The sequence below is a fragment of the Scatophagus argus genome, chromosome 2 (assembly GCF_020382885.2).
Source record: "Scatophagus argus isolate fScaArg1 chromosome 2, fScaArg1.pri, whole genome shotgun sequence".
Taxonomy (NCBI): Eukaryota; Metazoa; Chordata; class Actinopteri; family Scatophagidae; genus Scatophagus; species Scatophagus argus.
The window spans coordinates 11611937-11630208 of NC_058494.1; the positions used below are offsets into that span (position 1 = coordinate 11611937).

The 18272-nt window shown below is 39.3% G+C and overlaps 1 protein-coding gene across 1 annotated transcript in view; it reads right to left on the reverse strand.

Moving 5' to 3' along the window:
* The window catches only part of prkcaa (protein kinase C, alpha, a), a 133467-nt gene that overhangs the window by 82510 nt on the left and 32685 nt on the right, over positions 1 to 18272 (reverse strand). Inside the window, exon 3 of the mRNA XM_046409037.1 lies at positions 377 to 459. Within this exon, the coding sequence (XP_046264993.1) occupies positions 377 to 459 (83 nt within the window). The remainder of the gene's footprint in view (positions 1 to 376; positions 460 to 18272) is intronic.

Sequence of the window (18272 nt, forward strand, 5' to 3'; positions counted from 1 at the left end):
AAAATTCTAAGTTGAAATATAAAATTAGAATCAAAAATAGTCAACAACTGACAATTATACATGACTTCAGAGGGTTAACAATCAATTAGCAGGTTATCAACAACACAATGAGGAAGACTGATTTTATAATTTCAACCATCTACACATTGTTGAAGTTGATGTAATGTGAACTTTGCAGCTCCAGATGCTTGCAAATTGAAGCTACAGTGTTCAGAATACAATGTGGGTACATGGGAGCGCTAGAGCTGTCAGGGAGTGTGTTTAGAAAAGAGGGATATACTGGTGACATTTTGTATGTTCTTCTGTACAATGAGAAGAAAGACACCTTTTCACCGACAAACATGTGAGAGGCAACGGCTGGGCTTTGGTTACTTACGTCTGTGTCCGGCCCCTTATCTGCCCCTGGGCAGGAGAACGTGACAAATTCATGGCACCTCTTGTGGACCACAAAACAGCAAACTGCAGGGGAGGAAAAGAGATGAAAAGAGAGTGTTTAGGGAGAGAGATTCAGAGAGAGAGAGAAAGAAATATAGAGACAGATGGAGAAAACAAAAATGAGGAGTAAAAATACAGTGTATCATTGTTGACTGATATGTGGACAGACAGCAGAAAGAGACCGAGATCTGATAACACTGAGAGCGACTGAAAAACCACTGATGTCTGGGCTAGGCTCTTTACCATGTGTCCAGATGGCCAGTCCTGCCTGCAGGCTGACTGCTCTTATTGCACAGTACAGTGCCACCTCCTCACTGACATGACAGGAGCTGAAGCAGACACCACACACACACATACACGCTCACACGCACACTCAGGTTTTTGCATGCACATGAAGCACCCTCAAATGCGGACGTGTGTGAACGTGTGTCCAAGTTTGCACACTGTCAGAGCACACAGTGTCACTCCCATCACGGTCTGAGAGCCAGGTCGCTGAGTGCACTGCAGTCTGCAGCCGAGCAAGCAGCCAACCCAAAGTGGAGGAAGGCGCCTGTTACTGCCTCTCAAAACCCGTCTGATGCCGAGACGAGACAGGGCGAGGGGGTAACTGCATGAGCGGGTTGGTATAACCAACTGTAGAAATGTACTGATATTGCAACTGCACATGCTCACTGTTTTGTCTTTGCATGTCCACATCACCATAAATGGTTCTCGGCTCTCGTGTTAATTCTGCCCTCTCCTTCCTTTCGACTGACAAGACACACAAGAGCACCCCTCCCTTTTCTTCTTCTGACTTAATGTTTTCAAGGCCGAGATCTGCAGCATGAGATGAAAGCATCCGAATTGGCGGTGTTCAATAGTCTTCACTAACCACTGAGTAACCCCAAGAAGACTCCATTAGCGTCACTGATGTGATGCATTTTCAGACCTTTTGCCTGATTTTCAGTTTTACATCTTCACTACTGTTTCAGCACTGGAGCAAATGTGAAGTGTGTCTCACTGCTGCACAGGCATCCACCTACAGATCCGCTCGCGTCTTTCCACTGCATACCTGTCAAACAGCTCAAACCAAACAGAAATAACTGCACACTTTAGACGAGTTTTGTTGAACACTGCCTGAACAGAAAAAGGAAAAAATGCAGCTCACAGAAATCCAGACTTTATCAGGAGAAAATCCAATCCATTGTCACATCAATCCCCCAATTTGACATTAATAGAGAGGCAACGCAGAAAGAAACACAGTAACAAAGACCAAAGAAAGTCCAAAATGAAACACCATCTAAGACTATTTTTCACTGTTATCATCTGGACCACCCACTGAATTGAATTTCCCTCAGGATCAATAAAGTATCTGTCTATCTATGTATTTATTTAGACTACTGGTATACTTGTGCTACCAGCTAAATGCCTGTTTACGCATCCTCTTTCAGTCTTAAAGTCAAAATTATGATTTCGACACACAAACACAAACTGAGTGGTGACAGCTCTGCTGTTAATGTGAGGACCGTTATTATTTGTGACTTCTGATCACTGTTGTTTTGGCATGAGTCAAAACTCCATGCACCATCTGTCCTGCCACAGAGCTGCTTCCCCTGAAATCATGAATAAAGACACATATTACTGAAGGCAACAGAACTTCCTGAAGTGTGGCTCATAAATCAGGTTTATAGGAAAAAACACAACACGCAATGAATCTGGGCCACACATTAAATTCTGCTTATATGTCTGCATATGCATGAAAGTTTATGCATATTTTATAATGTATATAACATTACATACTGAGTTACTGGTCACCATGCCTAAACTATTGGTGAATAATGCTGAAACATTTATATTCATTCATATTTGTATATTTTTCACTGGCACAGGAGCAATATTTGTATCAATGTTTCTATTCTTCTTTACACATAAGATATGGTTCTGCTTGATTGTTTGCAACTACATTGCTACACAGAAAGAAATGTGCTGTTAGTATTTTGCATTGTATCGTTTTTTTGGTTTTTTTTGATAGAGCAGGCCAATAAGAAATCAATATTTAAGAAACATCAGTGTTTAGCAGGGAACTGGCATTGTCAAGCCCTGCTAGAAGCAATATGATAAAACATATAAAAATGTATTGCAATATATTTACTATAAAGCATTTAAATTCAAAGTATTAGAAATTATATCACAACACGTGAACATGTCCCTTATACTGCATCATTTTTATTAGTAGAAGGCTGCTTATGTGGTGGACACCATGTCACAGACTTGGGTCAGTCAGTCTGCAAGAAATGTATGTATGTAAATATGCAATGCTTTTTAAAAAGCTTTTGGCTCACGACAGTTCTACAATTATCTATGTTTTTCTTTGGAGTATGAATGATCTTCATCTAACCATGGCTACAGTTGTAAATTTTCCCACAGAAGCTGCAAGTGGAACCTAATACATCATAGTTTTAGTAGTTGTCCTTGAGATAATCCACTTTCTCAACCCAGATTTCACAAGTATAGGACTCAGCACTGTGGTCACACAACAGCTTCTCTAGCCACGAGTAATTTGAAAAAAAAAAAAGTACATATATTGCAGAGTTTTGACTGCAAGAATCCAGACAATATGATAATTTTTAATCTATACATGCACAATGCTAAACAATAAAGAAAGAGTTAAGGTTGCTAACATGGTATTTACATGTAACAATGGCAAATCAATACAACCCCCATGCGTAGACATATTACACCACCACAACTCAATCCTGACTACCACCTCATGCCTCCTAGGAGATATCGGTCAGTGTGGTCAATAACCAACATGACACATAACTCACCCACTGCCAAAATGCAAACCAGACAGGCCATGCATCTCACTGATTCACTACCTCCACCTTTCACCCTACAGTAAGCAGCTGATAGGAGTGGAGAGTATCTCTGATTAACACCAACGCTCTGAAGAACAAAGGCATGCAGGTTTACACAGGATGTTACATACGGCACTGATTATACCAAACCTTTGTCTTGTTTGTGTTGAAGTTTGATTTTCTATATAGGATGGCTGTTTTCTTGTCTGACTAGCTGTCAATGACCATTAACAGTAATCAGTTCTCATTGAACATCCAGTCCAGGCAGTACAGCCTGCCAGACAGCGAAAGGGGCGACACATTCCTCTTCACCCAAACCTGCTACTCAAGTTAAACTGGTCAACCCAAACACATAAATCATTATTTTCTGGCTAGGACAACTATTTTGCATGAAAGTCTTTTGTCTAAATATTTATGGAATTGCTGGTTAGGAATGTCTGAGAGACAAAGAAAGAAGAAAGGCTGAGAAAGGTATAAATGTGAGCTACAGAGGTGGAGGGAGATAAAGAAGGAGGTCGAAACTCATTGCCATCTGCAGCTCTCATTAAAGCTGAGCTGCCTGTGTTTGGATGTCCCAGCGGTCTTGTTCCGAGGCCACACTGAGGTTCAACGCATACATCACCTCTGACGCCATCTTAGTGGAGCAGCTCCAGTAGGAGAAATGAGCATCAAGCTGGCTTCAGAGTAACTGCATTACTGTCAGGGAATAATGGACTCTATATTTGAACAGTAGTGAGTGTATGTTGATTAGTCTGTTAATCAAGTATATTTATCTGTGTCATCGGGAAAGTTTCTGAGCTGGGTCAGTGGCTGTTGCTATTGAGAGCTGTTGTATTAAAACAGGGTCTCTGGGATGTGAGGTTAACTCTGTCAACAACAACTTGGTCAGTTCTGAGAAAGCAAAGCAGCTGAACTGTGATATTTCCAACAGGTTTGTTAGGGTAACTGGAAATGTTTGCTGCCTCTGAGCTAATAATTTACTTAATCTCTGGACAGGATCAATTATACAGCAAGTGAGAGCGTAATGACGGTTTCCAAATCACTACTTATTACCTTCCAGTGAAATCACTTTTCTTCCCAAAAGATTCCATAGCTCTTACCCAGTTGGACTCCTACACTTGCAAATCAAGTTCTTCCAAATTTTTTCCAGGTCAAAAGTTCATTGGAGCAATTTCCTGAAGATTTTTTTTTCCTTGAATAAAGGCAGGAAATGAGAAAGAGGAGATTACATAATTCAAAATTATTTCCAAGGTACCCCACTAAAACAAAAGACTTGCTGCGGGATAAGATTTATAGATTTAAACATCAAAGGCCCTGCAGCCCACTGGTGCCGTTCAGATCACTAGTTGACACAATTAGGCATGCCAGTTTTTGTCATTTTTGAGCGCTTCATCATCAAATCCTGAAGTTCAACTTGTGCACTGGTGCACTCCCACAGGAAGGGAGAGTGTTTACATGAACATAATGAGAATACAGGGCCACTGGTTTGTCAAGGTTATAGATTGGAATCTAAGAAAAATTACTGCTAAATATAGGCCAATTTGGACACAGATATTTTTTATTCTTTTATATATATTTTTATTCTTTTTAAAAAAATTCCAGTTTCAGTGTTTCTGTCAGCACTTTCTTAAAATCTTCTTAGTGTGCAGCAGCATAAATCATGTCATGGGTTGATGGAGAAAATTGCAAGATTACATTACTGTCTACAGAAGTAGATGTATTGCACAAAAAGCAGTATTGTGCTATTATTGTGCAACTATTTCAGTGAATCAAAGTGACTGTAAGCCAGTATCAACATACTTTCAAACTGAGACATCTGTGTAACACTAAATTCCACTAACACATGCAAGACCACAAGCAAATGTTATCACTGAAACACTGAAGACAAAAGGCAGCCTAACAGAATTAAATCAAATGATATTTAGACATCATGAGTAAGATCAAAATCCCCGAAAAGCAACCGAGCAGTGGTGGATGACTTCAGCAGCATCTAAGGTGATGATGAGAAAATGATGTTAAAAATCAACACCGCTAGCAGCCACCTCTGTGCCTCACCATCAACACAGCTTTTCCACGTGTATTTGCCTGTTGTGGACACTGATAAAACTCCCTCTTCAAGTCTCTTCAGTAGTAAATAAGAGTGATCACTGCATAAATCAATAAAACTTATACACAAAGAGTTTGCATTAAATACAAAAATTAGTATATTAGGCTACCTGGCAGTTCTGTTACATTATAATTTTACTGTCAAGATTATAGCAGACAGAACAAGAGTGCACCTATATTTATCATTTCTTTGGGTTTATTCTTGCGATCACGGATAATCTAAAGATTTTTTGAATTATGGTGAGATATTTTTAAGATTCACAAGAAAGCGAAGCCTGACAAAATATCTTGAATACTCCAGAAGAGCAACAATGAGACAATTTTATCTTGAAATCCTCTGCTTTATTCAGCTATTAGTTATCACAGCAAACATAAACAGTGATAATAATCCAATAATAACAATCACAAAAACAATCAGTGCTGAACTGAGGTGAACCACGGACCCTTTTAATTCAAATACATACATTCTAATTTAATATGCATTTTCAGGTCTGATTATGACGTTGGTTTCTCAACATGATGTGTAATTACATACTGACTAGTTGTACACTCACAACTTACACTTCAGGTTATGCAGGTAGGTTACCCTTAAACTGGTTCTTTCTCTTCTCTCATTGTTTGCAAGCCTGTCAAACTGTAAATATGTCAACAATGACACAAGTAGGACTGAATACTATTGTTGGGAAACACACTGTGATACACATCAGCTAAAGGTTACATACAATCACACAATGAAACAATTAGAGCTTAGAGTAATATAGAATAAAAGCTGACTGAAAACAGTATATGTGTCCATCAGCTACTGCCTAAAGGTCTTCCTGTGAGCACACATCTTGAATGGATTTCAATTCAAACCACACTCAAGTGTCTATGACTTGGCTGGGCGACACAACACAACAACAATAAGTCCCATCTCTTTTTAAAGGCCTCTTTAAATGCAGCCTCATTGTGCCTGAATGTGGGGGACACGACTGGTAGATGCAAACACTCAGTAAGTCCTTTTCTTTGTATCTCTCAATCTGTTGTGCTTAATGAAGCAATCAGCAAGCTTGTAGGGTCAGTAACGATCACATGGCCAAGCCACATTTATTTATTTAGATTTATTCAAGCATTTGTATTAACAACTTGTGCATGAATAAACATACTTTACTCATATACAGGGACATACAGAGATAAGGCTTACAAGGTGACTGACTTCTTTTAAATCACTTGCCAAAACACACTTTTATAGACTGGCTTTTAACAAATATTATTTTATTTTTATTTTTCATTTTTTTTTTAATCTTAAACCTTAACCATTTGTCTATTTATATTTTGTTTACTGTATTCTATTCAGTGTACAATTCGGCTATTTTGTTTTTAATGATTGCTAAGCACTTTGGAAACCTGGTTTTTAAAAGGTGCTAAAAAAAAAAAGCACTACACACTGTAAACAATGCTTTAATAGCACTAAAAAAACTGGTCATTTCTGAGCTATCTTTCCCAGAGACAGAGAAAATAAACTAAAAGCCCAAAGCGGCTGAACTTGCACTGACTAGGAGACCAACTTTGCAAACACACAAGCAAAATATATACAGAATCAGTCCATTTAGCTGAGTAATGATCCAGTCATTATTAACAGAAGTCATGAGGCAGATGGTTTACAGTTAGCATTATCTGTGATTTTCTTCCTCTCCTTCATTACATATAATTGATCCTGAAAATGCACAGGTAAAAAAAGTGGATTCACAGAAATACTAACCATATTTGGCAGAGATATTATTAAAAGAATCCATCTTTACAAGTAATTCAGTCTTGTGGACATGTTTGGAAATGTCCTGGGAGAGTTTATCACAATGTCCAATCACATTCTGGCTCTTACTTAACTATTCAATGAAATGGGACAGAAACTGCATTCAGTAATAGCACAATCATTCAGCAAAACTGAGCTCAGTCCCATGTAAAGTGCAGACACCCAGGTCCAGCTTAGTCTTTAGACACCATTACAAATATCTCATCCACTTATTAAATATTCAATATTCCCATCAAACAGTTATATGAGAATTCTGGCACACACTTAAATGCCTCTGCTATAAGGGGCTGAGGCTGATCCCCTTTCCAATAACTGCACTATGCAATTTCCAGATAGACATTTATGTAACCAAGGTCTAAGAGGGAAAAGTTGTTTTGCGACAGACACAAAAGTAACTCGGGTCCCTTTCAGCTGTATCTGTAGAAACACTGTATATGTAATCACTGACGTAGATTGTGGGCTTAAACCTTGAACGAATTGAGTTATAGAGCATGTGAGAAGTTTTTCTGTACATACATTGCTAGTTGCTCAGAAGACCGAGGTCTAAAGTAATGCTTGTTTACATGACTGACTTAGTCTCCACATACATCAAATTCCCCTGTGGTTTGTCAGTATTTATAAACAGGATCCAATTAAAATCAAGTTCATAACATAAATCCTTGCACAGTTCTTGAGATCCTGAATAAATGTCTCCACTGGGCATCGACCCATTGGACACTGTCTTATGGAAACCTGATCAAAGCCCACTGCTGTTAGAGAGCAATTACGCTGCTCAGGTTCTGTATTAAAGATGGCAATAAGGTTCCATCTGTTATCAAAAACTCCTGAGCAGAGCAAAGAATATGAGGATATGAAAGCTTTAATCAATGCACAGTTGAAGAAACACAAATCACTGATTGTGTAAGCGATGTCCATAAAGAAAATGCAAAGGCGTATTTCTTTACTGGTAATTGGCAGATCGTGAGACAGAGTCTTGTACACTGCACACAATAATGGCCACTTGCAGTCAAGTAGCATGTAACAAAAGAATGTGGATTACTGCTTGTACAAATTACACAATGGGCACTCAAGTGGAGCCCTTGGAAACATATAACAACTAGCCTCAACCATAATGGCAGACTTGTGTGTGACAGGTAGGACAGAAACAGTATGGCAGAGAGTCAGAGGTACAACGGATGTAAGCAGCTGCTATGAGGTGAATGGGCCTTATTACTATTATACACGTTATTACTGGGCAGATCATTAAGATAAGATGAACTTTATTGATCCCACAGCAGGGAAATTCACTTGTCGTGGCAGCTCACAAGAACAGAATAGAGTGCAAAAAGCAAAAAGTGTGCAAAACAGTTTCAAAAATATAGTTTATAAATGAATAGTTCTAAAAACAGTATTAAATTCCTTTTATTCTTTTCTTGTGGCGCTAACTGAACTAAGTGATCTGGGTTTGCATACTGGATGGATTGTGACTCAATGAGGTAGATTTGTGTGTGTTTGTGTTATAAGTTTGAAACAGATTCAGGATTCGCCACAAGATGCTGCTGATCTCTGCTAAGTGGGCATTGATAAATGAATTGACTGAATTAATAAATTGACTCCTCTTAAGTAAAGAAAGCCTTTTCACATATGGCTGACCTTTTTTTTTTGAAGAGCTGGGGTGCTTTGGGATTTAAAATAAATGAATAAACATCTACTTCTCCAAGAAGAAAATCAACAGATAATGAAGCTCTTCTTGGATGACACCAGTACAACAGCCATGTGTGCAAATGTACACAGCTTGCAAGTGTGCTTGTGTAAATTAGTTTTCCTCTAGGACACAATTACAAGTTTGAAACGCTGAATTAAACCATGGCAGAAGTTTGAGATGCACGTAACTCCTGTGGCCTCTGAGTGAACAAATGAGCCGCAGGACTAAAAGGGGACTAGAATGAAGTGTTAGATTTTGCTGAAGGAATAAAGTGAATGTTCAGTGTTAAAGCCTCTATGGCCTCTCTGGCATCAAATGTAAAAAGCTCAGGTGTTACTACAACCCCATTTGCAGGTCCAGGTGAACTACGATCACTGATATTTTTTCAGTTCTGGCTCTGTTTGTGTGTGATGCTTGGTCAAGTGTTACATATATATCTAAACACAGAGAAAGACAGGTCAAACAAGCCTGAGCATTGATAGATGCAACGATGAGCAATCACTTTAAGTACTTGACTCACCTTCTACTCATGAGACTGAGACTGATAGTATCTACGATCAATACAAGAATGGACAAATTGATTCTTACTTTCATCAAGTAAGGTCATAGCAGTCAACAGATGCCTCGGTTGTGACATTTAAAACAAAACAATGCACACATTTCCATGTAACGAGCTGAAGCCAAAGTCACTCGGGATGATTTCAAATCAGAATATAAACTCTTGTGGACCATGAAGACCAGCGGGACTGCTGGAAACTCCTGCTTAGCAGTCAACACAGATCTGTACTGTGAACAGGTTCAAGGTACTGATGAAAAGGACACAGGCCCACTGGGTGTGGACATTTGTTCTACCATGAGGAAATCTCTGGTTAGCCTGTGTGGAAGACTGTGGATGAAAGAGGTGGTTTTCTTCTTCAACGCCTCAACACTTCCAGTCAAGCACATCAGCGGATTAACCTGACCTGGCTTTGTGTCAGCTCTCACACTGCGTCTCCTCAACCACTTCGGCTTCTGTGGCTGTGGACATTGTGTACAGTGAACCTCCCCATGGACACTGTGTACTGCCACAACTCAGTCATGCAGAGATAAAATAGAATGAATTGAAAACTGTTGTGCGCTCCAAAAAAGTACAAATGTTGGCTGGAACATCGAGGATATTAATTAATAATTCGCTGAGACTATATTAGGAACATCCTTTGACAAGATGAAATAACTTACGAGCAAAAAATAAGCGGCAGTCTTTGTAGAGAACATGTAATCTGAGAACTGTAGTTAAAATGTAATGGCAATTAGCACTCTGGCTTATTTGGTTATGTAATTACAGCAGCTTCTCTCAGGCTAACAGATGTTTGTAGACTTTTGAGACAATGATTTGTACGTGCTACAGATCAACAATATTCACCAGCTCAAACTAAAGACCTGTTTTGTATTTCCACTGAAAATGTGTATTTTTTTGGCCAATTTCAAGAAGATCAAAAATTCAGAGAAGTCACAAATGCTTGCCAGGTGAGATCAGGGAGTTTGCATGAAGGGTCATTCTGGGGGTAAGCTCCAGCTTATCCAACATTTCAGGGATGGCTGCGACAGCACAGCATTCTCAAGCGGTCACAGCACCTCACCTGTCATGACTATCTGTCAGGTTGGACAAAGAGAGACAATGGTGAGCCACGGCAGCTTCACGGAAACAAGTATGCAATTGGTAAGCCCTGATGGAATGGGACTGTAAAAGTGGTATTTTTAAACTCTGCTGTTTCTGTGTGTTTCATAGTCAGCCTCAAGGATGATATGTTTGTGCTCCAGCTTATATCTGCACTGTTGTGTTGAACTGCTAAGAAGAGCCTGAAGGGACGTGGCGAGAGACGGTACTGACCAGCTGTGTGATTTGGTTAAGATAGTGTAGACTTTCAGGCTGCCAATCACCAATGCCGATACATGTGCATTATTTTTTTATCGAATTGCAGAGAACATCAACTCTCCCCAGTAACAGAATTAACTCATTATCGAGCCTACTCTTATCGTGACAGCCCACATCACAAAATGCTTTTCAAAATGTACACACTGACTGAGCAAATTAAGAAAACTACTTAGTCGATATAATTAAAAGGTCATCTTGTCAGCAGGAACGTTCATTCTAAAGCCTTTATCGGATTATCTTGATAATTATGATGTACATCCCTACTTAAAATGCATTTTCAATATCATCAGACACCAGGTTATCCACACAAACATTACCTCTTCAATGGGAGTGACAAAGTATATGGTGAAACTATACACATGTGTTCTCTTCTACAAAAAAAAAATAAATAAATAAATAAAAAAATAGACATTATAGCTAAACCACACCACCTCTTCATTATTTACATTTGACCTCAAGAGATTAAGTGCCCGGAGATTATAATAAGTATTCTTCTTTCATTCACTCACACTCATAAGATAACTTACTGCATGTCAAGGAAACTGCTAACTCACTTTATAAGAGGGTGACTTCATTTTCATCCTGAGCACTATATTGTACCACATGAACCATGACGATATGTCCCTCTTAGCAATGACCTCACTCACATACACACTCACCAATCTTTTATTGCTGTTAATGCAACAAGACCAGCCAGCTCAAGGCCAGCCTGGAAAAGCAAATCCTTCACTTTTAAACTTATTTTCCTCCGAGTGAGAGCTGCAGCAGACAGAGCCTTGTTGCCTTCCACTGTGTTGAAAGAGTTCAAATGACTCATATTTCTCCACCTAACTAAAGGCCTACAGCAGATGAAAGAATGTCTTTTTAAATGCATGCTGCGTGGTGTTTCTCCAGAGGAGAATCTCATACCATCCCTGAAGCCCTCCTCCCAGCAGGCTCAAAGGGCTGGGCCCAACTTCCTGTTTCAACCTCCAGGCAAGCGCGAGGGAAGACACAGCTGGCTTTAATTTGGACTGCTTTTCCACAGCAGACACACTGGGTCTTACATTTGCCAAGCATACAGATCTTTTTTGTTTTGTCCACGGTTAATGATCGTTTGATATTTGAATAGCCTGGGAATACTGCCTTGTTTTAAATAAAATAACACTATTGTTTGTAAATACGATCTTAGTTTGACAGAAATAGTCTACTGCACTGCTCATCAGTGACTTCCATCCATTGTCTGAGAGAAACAGTCGACTGCATTGTGAGATGTAGATGATGTAACACTGTCATATCCTGCATACTAACATTGTCTAATTTGTATAGCAGCTAAAAATGTGCAAAGGCCCGTGTTACAACTGAAGTCAGGCAGCGAAGATATTAAGTTTGACACAACACTCTCATCACTGTGCTGTAAATGGTGTTTACTTTGCTCATGAAGCTTCTTTAGCAGACAAAACACATCGCACAACCATTATTCTCTTTTTATAGAGCATAGTGATATGCAGAGACTTCATACAAGCTTGCATCTGACTTGCATAAAATTTAATCCCTGTATGTTTTACCATAGAGGTCTCAATTTTCTACCTTGTTGTGGTTCTCAAGGGAAATTGCTGTGGAATAATAGCTATGAATTAGCACAGACTTAGTAAACACTGTGCAAACACTGCACTGAGGATTCATCAAACAAACATTTCAGCCAATTAAAATGAAAACAAAACATATACAAATGAGTGACAAATGATGTTCTGCATGAATTTAAAACTGTAACTTTGCTGTACCAACATTTAATTGTTACAGTAATTACACTGGAGTTAACAGGTTGTTAATGACTAAATCAAAACATATTTACTGAAGCGCATACTGTAACCAGTCTGTAATCAGCTAACTTGAAAGCTAGCTTACCCTGGCTGAGATCTGAAGTAACTGATAGGGTAGAGTCTTAATGGGATTTTCGAAAAAGGCAGGACTAATCCAAAGCAGAGCCAGTTAGCTCTCTGCAGGGCAAGGAAAACAAACCCCAGGGAGGCAAGAACTGGCATCCTTCTTTGCAGTAAAACAAGCGGTTTGTTAAGTAAAAGCCAACTCCACTGTAATTTGTTGAGGAAAATATAGCTTGGAGCATGTAAAAATGATGAATAACTTAGCAGCTTCTATGTAAAGATTTCAAATTTTAGAAAAGCTACAACTAACAGTAAAGATATACAAGCAAATAACTACCCTCTATTATGTGGCTCGGCATGTATAACATTTATTACACAAATCCTCTATACAACAGGAATCCTTGCTTACAGCTTACTCAATGTCAAACATAAAGTTTACCGTAATGGGCAGGACTGACTTTGGGTGGATAGTCATGGCTGACTGTGTAACATCTCTCAAACCAGGTCCTGGAAGATGCTTCTGTCAATTCCTTAGAAGAATTTGACATTTTGCACAAAAGGAACACAAAACACAGATGTGAAGGCAGTGTGTCACTCTATTTCTATTTTAGTCGTCCATTGACAAATATTTCCCGTGGCTTGATGTTAGAGGAATCAATTTTTATCCCTTTCAATAATTCACCAAGGTGCAATGACATTTAAAACCTTCCATAATGGGTGACACCTCCACACAGTGACACAAAGAGACGTCTCTGTATCGAGAGGACACATCTATGTGGCAGAGAACGACGGTGTTATGCGCTGAAAGTGGAACTATAAAATTCAGTTTCTAAACCACAAAAGGATTTAACCACAAAGGTCAAAACTAAGGCATCAATACCACAAGTACCCTGCTGCTAATATTTTCTCAACTGCTGTAGTAGAGGGAAAGGAAACAATTGTTAAACTTATTTTGGATTATTTTCAGGAGGTACTGACTGTGATTTCATTTTACTATGTTGTGTGTATTATGTTTATGAGGCTAAAGGCACTAGGTAAGTCTTCAATTAAAATCTCCATTAAATTCTTACAGAAAAGTTTCATTATTACATATTGTACGCTAAACATATTTTATCCTATATTTAAAACAATTTCCTGTATCATTATAACACTACATTGCATTCCCTTTTCCAATACCCTGGACGAGTTTATGTATTTGTGTGCCAGGTAAAAATGCTGGAATGGGCTTTACTACTTTTTGAATTTCTTGTTAGTAGTCAGTTTTAATTTAAAAATCACAGTCTTCTGATGTACCATGTTCACTTTTGGTGCTGAGCTGCTGTTGATAAAATGCGGGGGTGGTATAAGCATATAAGCAGCAGGATGCCTACTATTCTCATTGACCAGCCCATCTAATTAGTCAGCTTGTGTCTTCTTTGTGCAATTAGGAACAGGTTTAGCAGTGGCCAGTTTTCAAGTTTCTCAAAGTTTATCAGGGGATCAGGGCTGCTGTGCTGTAAGTACAGACAGAAACCGTTTGGACAAATGACAAGGTTTAACATGGGGGAAGAGAAAGGACAGAGAAAAATGAGAGTGTGATGATAAGAGTGCAGACAAAAAAGATAAATTTGATGCCTTTTGTAATTTTAGAATCTGTAAAAGACGAAAAAGGGCTGATTTGAAAAACACAAAACACGTCAGCCTCTAGACAGTGTCTTGAGGCTGAAATTGGACCCACAACCTACAATTGTGAAGTCAGACAATAAGAACTCAGGGGCAGACAGTCTAAAAGCACCTCATCAACTCTCACAGCTCCCCAATTACAGTACATTTGACAAGAAGAGGTTCAAATTAGGGGGACGACTCTTTCAGAGAAAGGTTGCATGTGCTAATTGATCTATTGTGCAGAAGAGGGAGGTCTACTGGAGTCTTCAAAGAAAATGCAACGCTAGGGTCAGAGCTATGGTATTTCTCTGCTCGGAAAATAACAATGAAACAATTCACAACTAGTAGACAGCAAAAAATAAGGATTACGTGTATAAGTATGTGTGTGTATATATGCTTGTACGTCCATAAAGAGAAGGAGTCCTCAGTGTGAAGGGGAAGACAATAAGAAAAATAAAATATTTTACTGGGAAAAACTCAAAGTTTTACAGTTACATTAGACTGTCACACCTACTGTGCAAATAGAACTGCCTTCATGAAAGGAGCAACTGCAGTATGAGCAAAGCACTAAGGTCACTAAGGCTCCTAGCAGTATGTGTGGATTTATTGCTGCAACTCTTAATTTTAAGTACCTGAATGATGGACAGTGTGCCTCTAAAAAATACGCATACAGCACTCATTGCCTGAGGCTGCATCCTAATGGAAATGAATCCCATTATTGATTTAATGGCACAGATTTGAGTAACACAGGGGAACCCTGAGATGTGAAGTCAGGAGTGAGCATTGAGGCGCCTGTCCTTCCTTGCATCATCTCTCCATCTTCACAGGCAGCACTGGCGTACACGGTAGACCTTTTCCAGCTGAGTTATAGCTCCAGATGGAGCCAAATACATCGATCTCTGATAATGTCCCTGCAGTTCCTGATATTGCTCCAGGGTATAAATTATACTTGCTGACAGAACAGGCTAATAAATAGAAAACACAGTGGCTCCATCTTAGAGAAAAATGTTTTTTTTTATTGGCAGTATACTGGGATTTCGTTACTTCCAACGCCCCCAGAGTGCCTGCAAACACTTCATTTCCGTCAGCTGAGGCCAGGACACAGAATAACTCAGAGGCGTGAAAGTATAGCTGGTGGGTTTGGGCTGGTAATTTTAACAGTAGCACTGTTTAAAATAGGAAGTAGATATAAAAGGAGCTTTATTACATGGGGAAAACTCCTCGCGTGAATCTGTAACACTGCAGCCAAATTTCTACTCTCTTCAACTCCTTGAAGCACTCAATTGACAGTGCCATTCTCCAGAGTGCACTATGTATAAGGATTCCTCAGGAGTGTAGAGGGGTGTGTTTCTCTTTGTGTCTGCTTGTATACACTCAATTTTGCCCAGTGTGTGCAACCATCCCACAACCCTAAGAGACAAGGCATTCCCACCCATGAGGATGGTGAGCCAGACAACAGCACAGACCAACATCTGACTGCTCTACACGGCAGTCTGGACCAACGAACTACACAAAGAAAAGTGCTAGTCAGGCGAAAAGCATGATTTTTAGTCTATTGTTCTTTGTATTTCTTTGAAACCAAGCCAGAACAGCAGCAGACTCAAATGCACAGAAAGAAACCCTCACACAATGATGCAGATTAACAGATTACACCCCTCCACATAGAAAGCGAACACACAGTGTTAACAAAATGGTTTAAACCTCTCCTTTCTCCCATGGGGTCTAGCATTGCAGAGGCTATAAATAATCATATGAGATTACTGGGTGTGGTAGCAGAGAGCCTGATTCATGTCACAACCATGATCAGCGAGCATGTAAACACTGCAGTACAGGTGCGTTAAGCGATGAACTGCACAGATTAAAAAGAGTATAAGCCTGCTGAGGTTCAGGTTCTTGTGAAGTTATAGAGGAGACCTCACAAAATGAGAACCGGATTCATTTTATTAAAAATTAATTCACAACATATTATTCCAGGTACAGAAGGTGAAAAAATGACTGTTCTAATCATAGGTTTCATTCTCATCAATAATATCTCCACATGACGACTCAACTCTAATTCAAAACGAATGAAAATCACATTTTGAGAAGTGAAATTTTACCAGCCTAATTATAATGTTACACTGCAGGTGTTATAAAAAAGAAAGACAATTGTTGCAAAAAAAAAAAAAAAAAAAACCTCTCCAAGAGAAATTCAAGATAATCTACCTTTAAACTGAAATAAGAGCAAACAGCATTCAGGTGTCACTTAACATCACACTCAGACAACAGAGCACACACATTCAACAAAATAAATTGTTATTATTTAACACACATTTTTCAACAGCACTTGACACCTTGATGAAATTAAACAGTCACACTGTATCACTGGTGGGATGCACTGATAAGATGCTAAATCAATTTGATCTTGTAGACTTGAGGCAACAATCTTAAATAAGCCTCAACTTACAGAACACATTTTGTCACTTCAGGCCAAAAATCTACATGTGCAGAATTAACAAGGCTAAAAATGCAAAGAATGAAGAGAGCCAAATTGCTTCTTTTTCCTCGTGCTACGTCACAGCTGAAGGAATGGCATATTGGGAAAAACACTAAATGGCTTTCTTGCATTGCCATATAAGAAGATCAGTAACCATGTTATGTCTGTACTGTGAACATGAAACTACAGCCAGCAGTTAGACTTTAAAGAGGGGAAACAACTTACCTACTATCGCCTTTAAAACTCTTTACTTTAAACAATATATCTTGTTTATTTAACTATACAAAAAACAAGGTGTGCAAACATTGCAGTATCACGGGTAATTATGTGTAGGACTATTTCTTGGCCAGACACAGTAATTTCCTGGAGTTTTGACTTATGTATTCATGCAGTACAACTTTTGTCAAAAATGTGTGTGGTAACTAGTATGTACATACATTTGCGCATATGCAATATGATAAAAATAGCGCCTTTATAGCTTAACAGACAAGGCACTTTGTTTCTCAGTCACCCGTTCACATACACATATATACACACACACACACGCTCAAAGATGGCAACAGCGCTGCCATACAAGGCGTTGGCTTGTCCATCGGGAGGTTCTGGTGTTGTGCCCAGGGGCACTTGGACATATATATGATATTTCTACAGACATACACAATGTAAATGGCAGCTGGCATGATCATTTCAGGTTTGAAAGTCACAAAGGCACAGAAACGTCACAAGGTGGTGGCACCAGACAAGTTTCCTGGATAGTAAAGTCAACCACGTAATTTAAGTTTGCACTTGAGTGAGCATATGAACACAGAGCAGATTGTGTTAAGGTCTACCAGACTGACAAAGTGTGGTACAAGAACATCCATCCTTATTTATTGGGCGCCACTCTGAACTGCACAAGCACATGAGGATTTAAAAAAGAAGAGATTAAGAAATGGGTGGAAAGATTAAAGGAGCAGAGAGACACACTCCTGACCTGGAACAGACGTGGTGAACAGCGAAAAACAGGCAGCACGAGTGCAAGCTGAGTTAAAATAACTTCAAAGCATGAGCACAACTCCTGGACGTTATAAAGAAAAGGTTGGCCGAGAACAATGTGGAGAATATGGGACAAGACAGCTCATAAAGCAGAACACATTACAGTGGAAACAAGAAAAACCCGTGGAATACAAGAAAATAATAGCCAGACATGACTAATGAGAAGAAGATAAAAATTTAATGTCCTCTGTGGTTAAATTTGGTAATGAAAAGAAAGAACCCAGAAAAGAGGAGGTGAAGAGATTGTGGAAAGAAATCTAAAACATGCCATCACAGTTAAATTACAGTGGCCCGTTCGGACAGCACTTCCTCTGTTCCTTCAGCTGGCCAGAGAAAAAGCTTACTGTGGTTCTTACAGCTTGCAGTCAGACAGGACATTACTCTCCACAGCCTGCCACTGAGTGGGTCTGTGTGGGTGGGTGTGTGTGAACGTGTGGGGAGGTGCGCTCCGCAGAGCTGGAAATGCTCCAAGATATCACAACA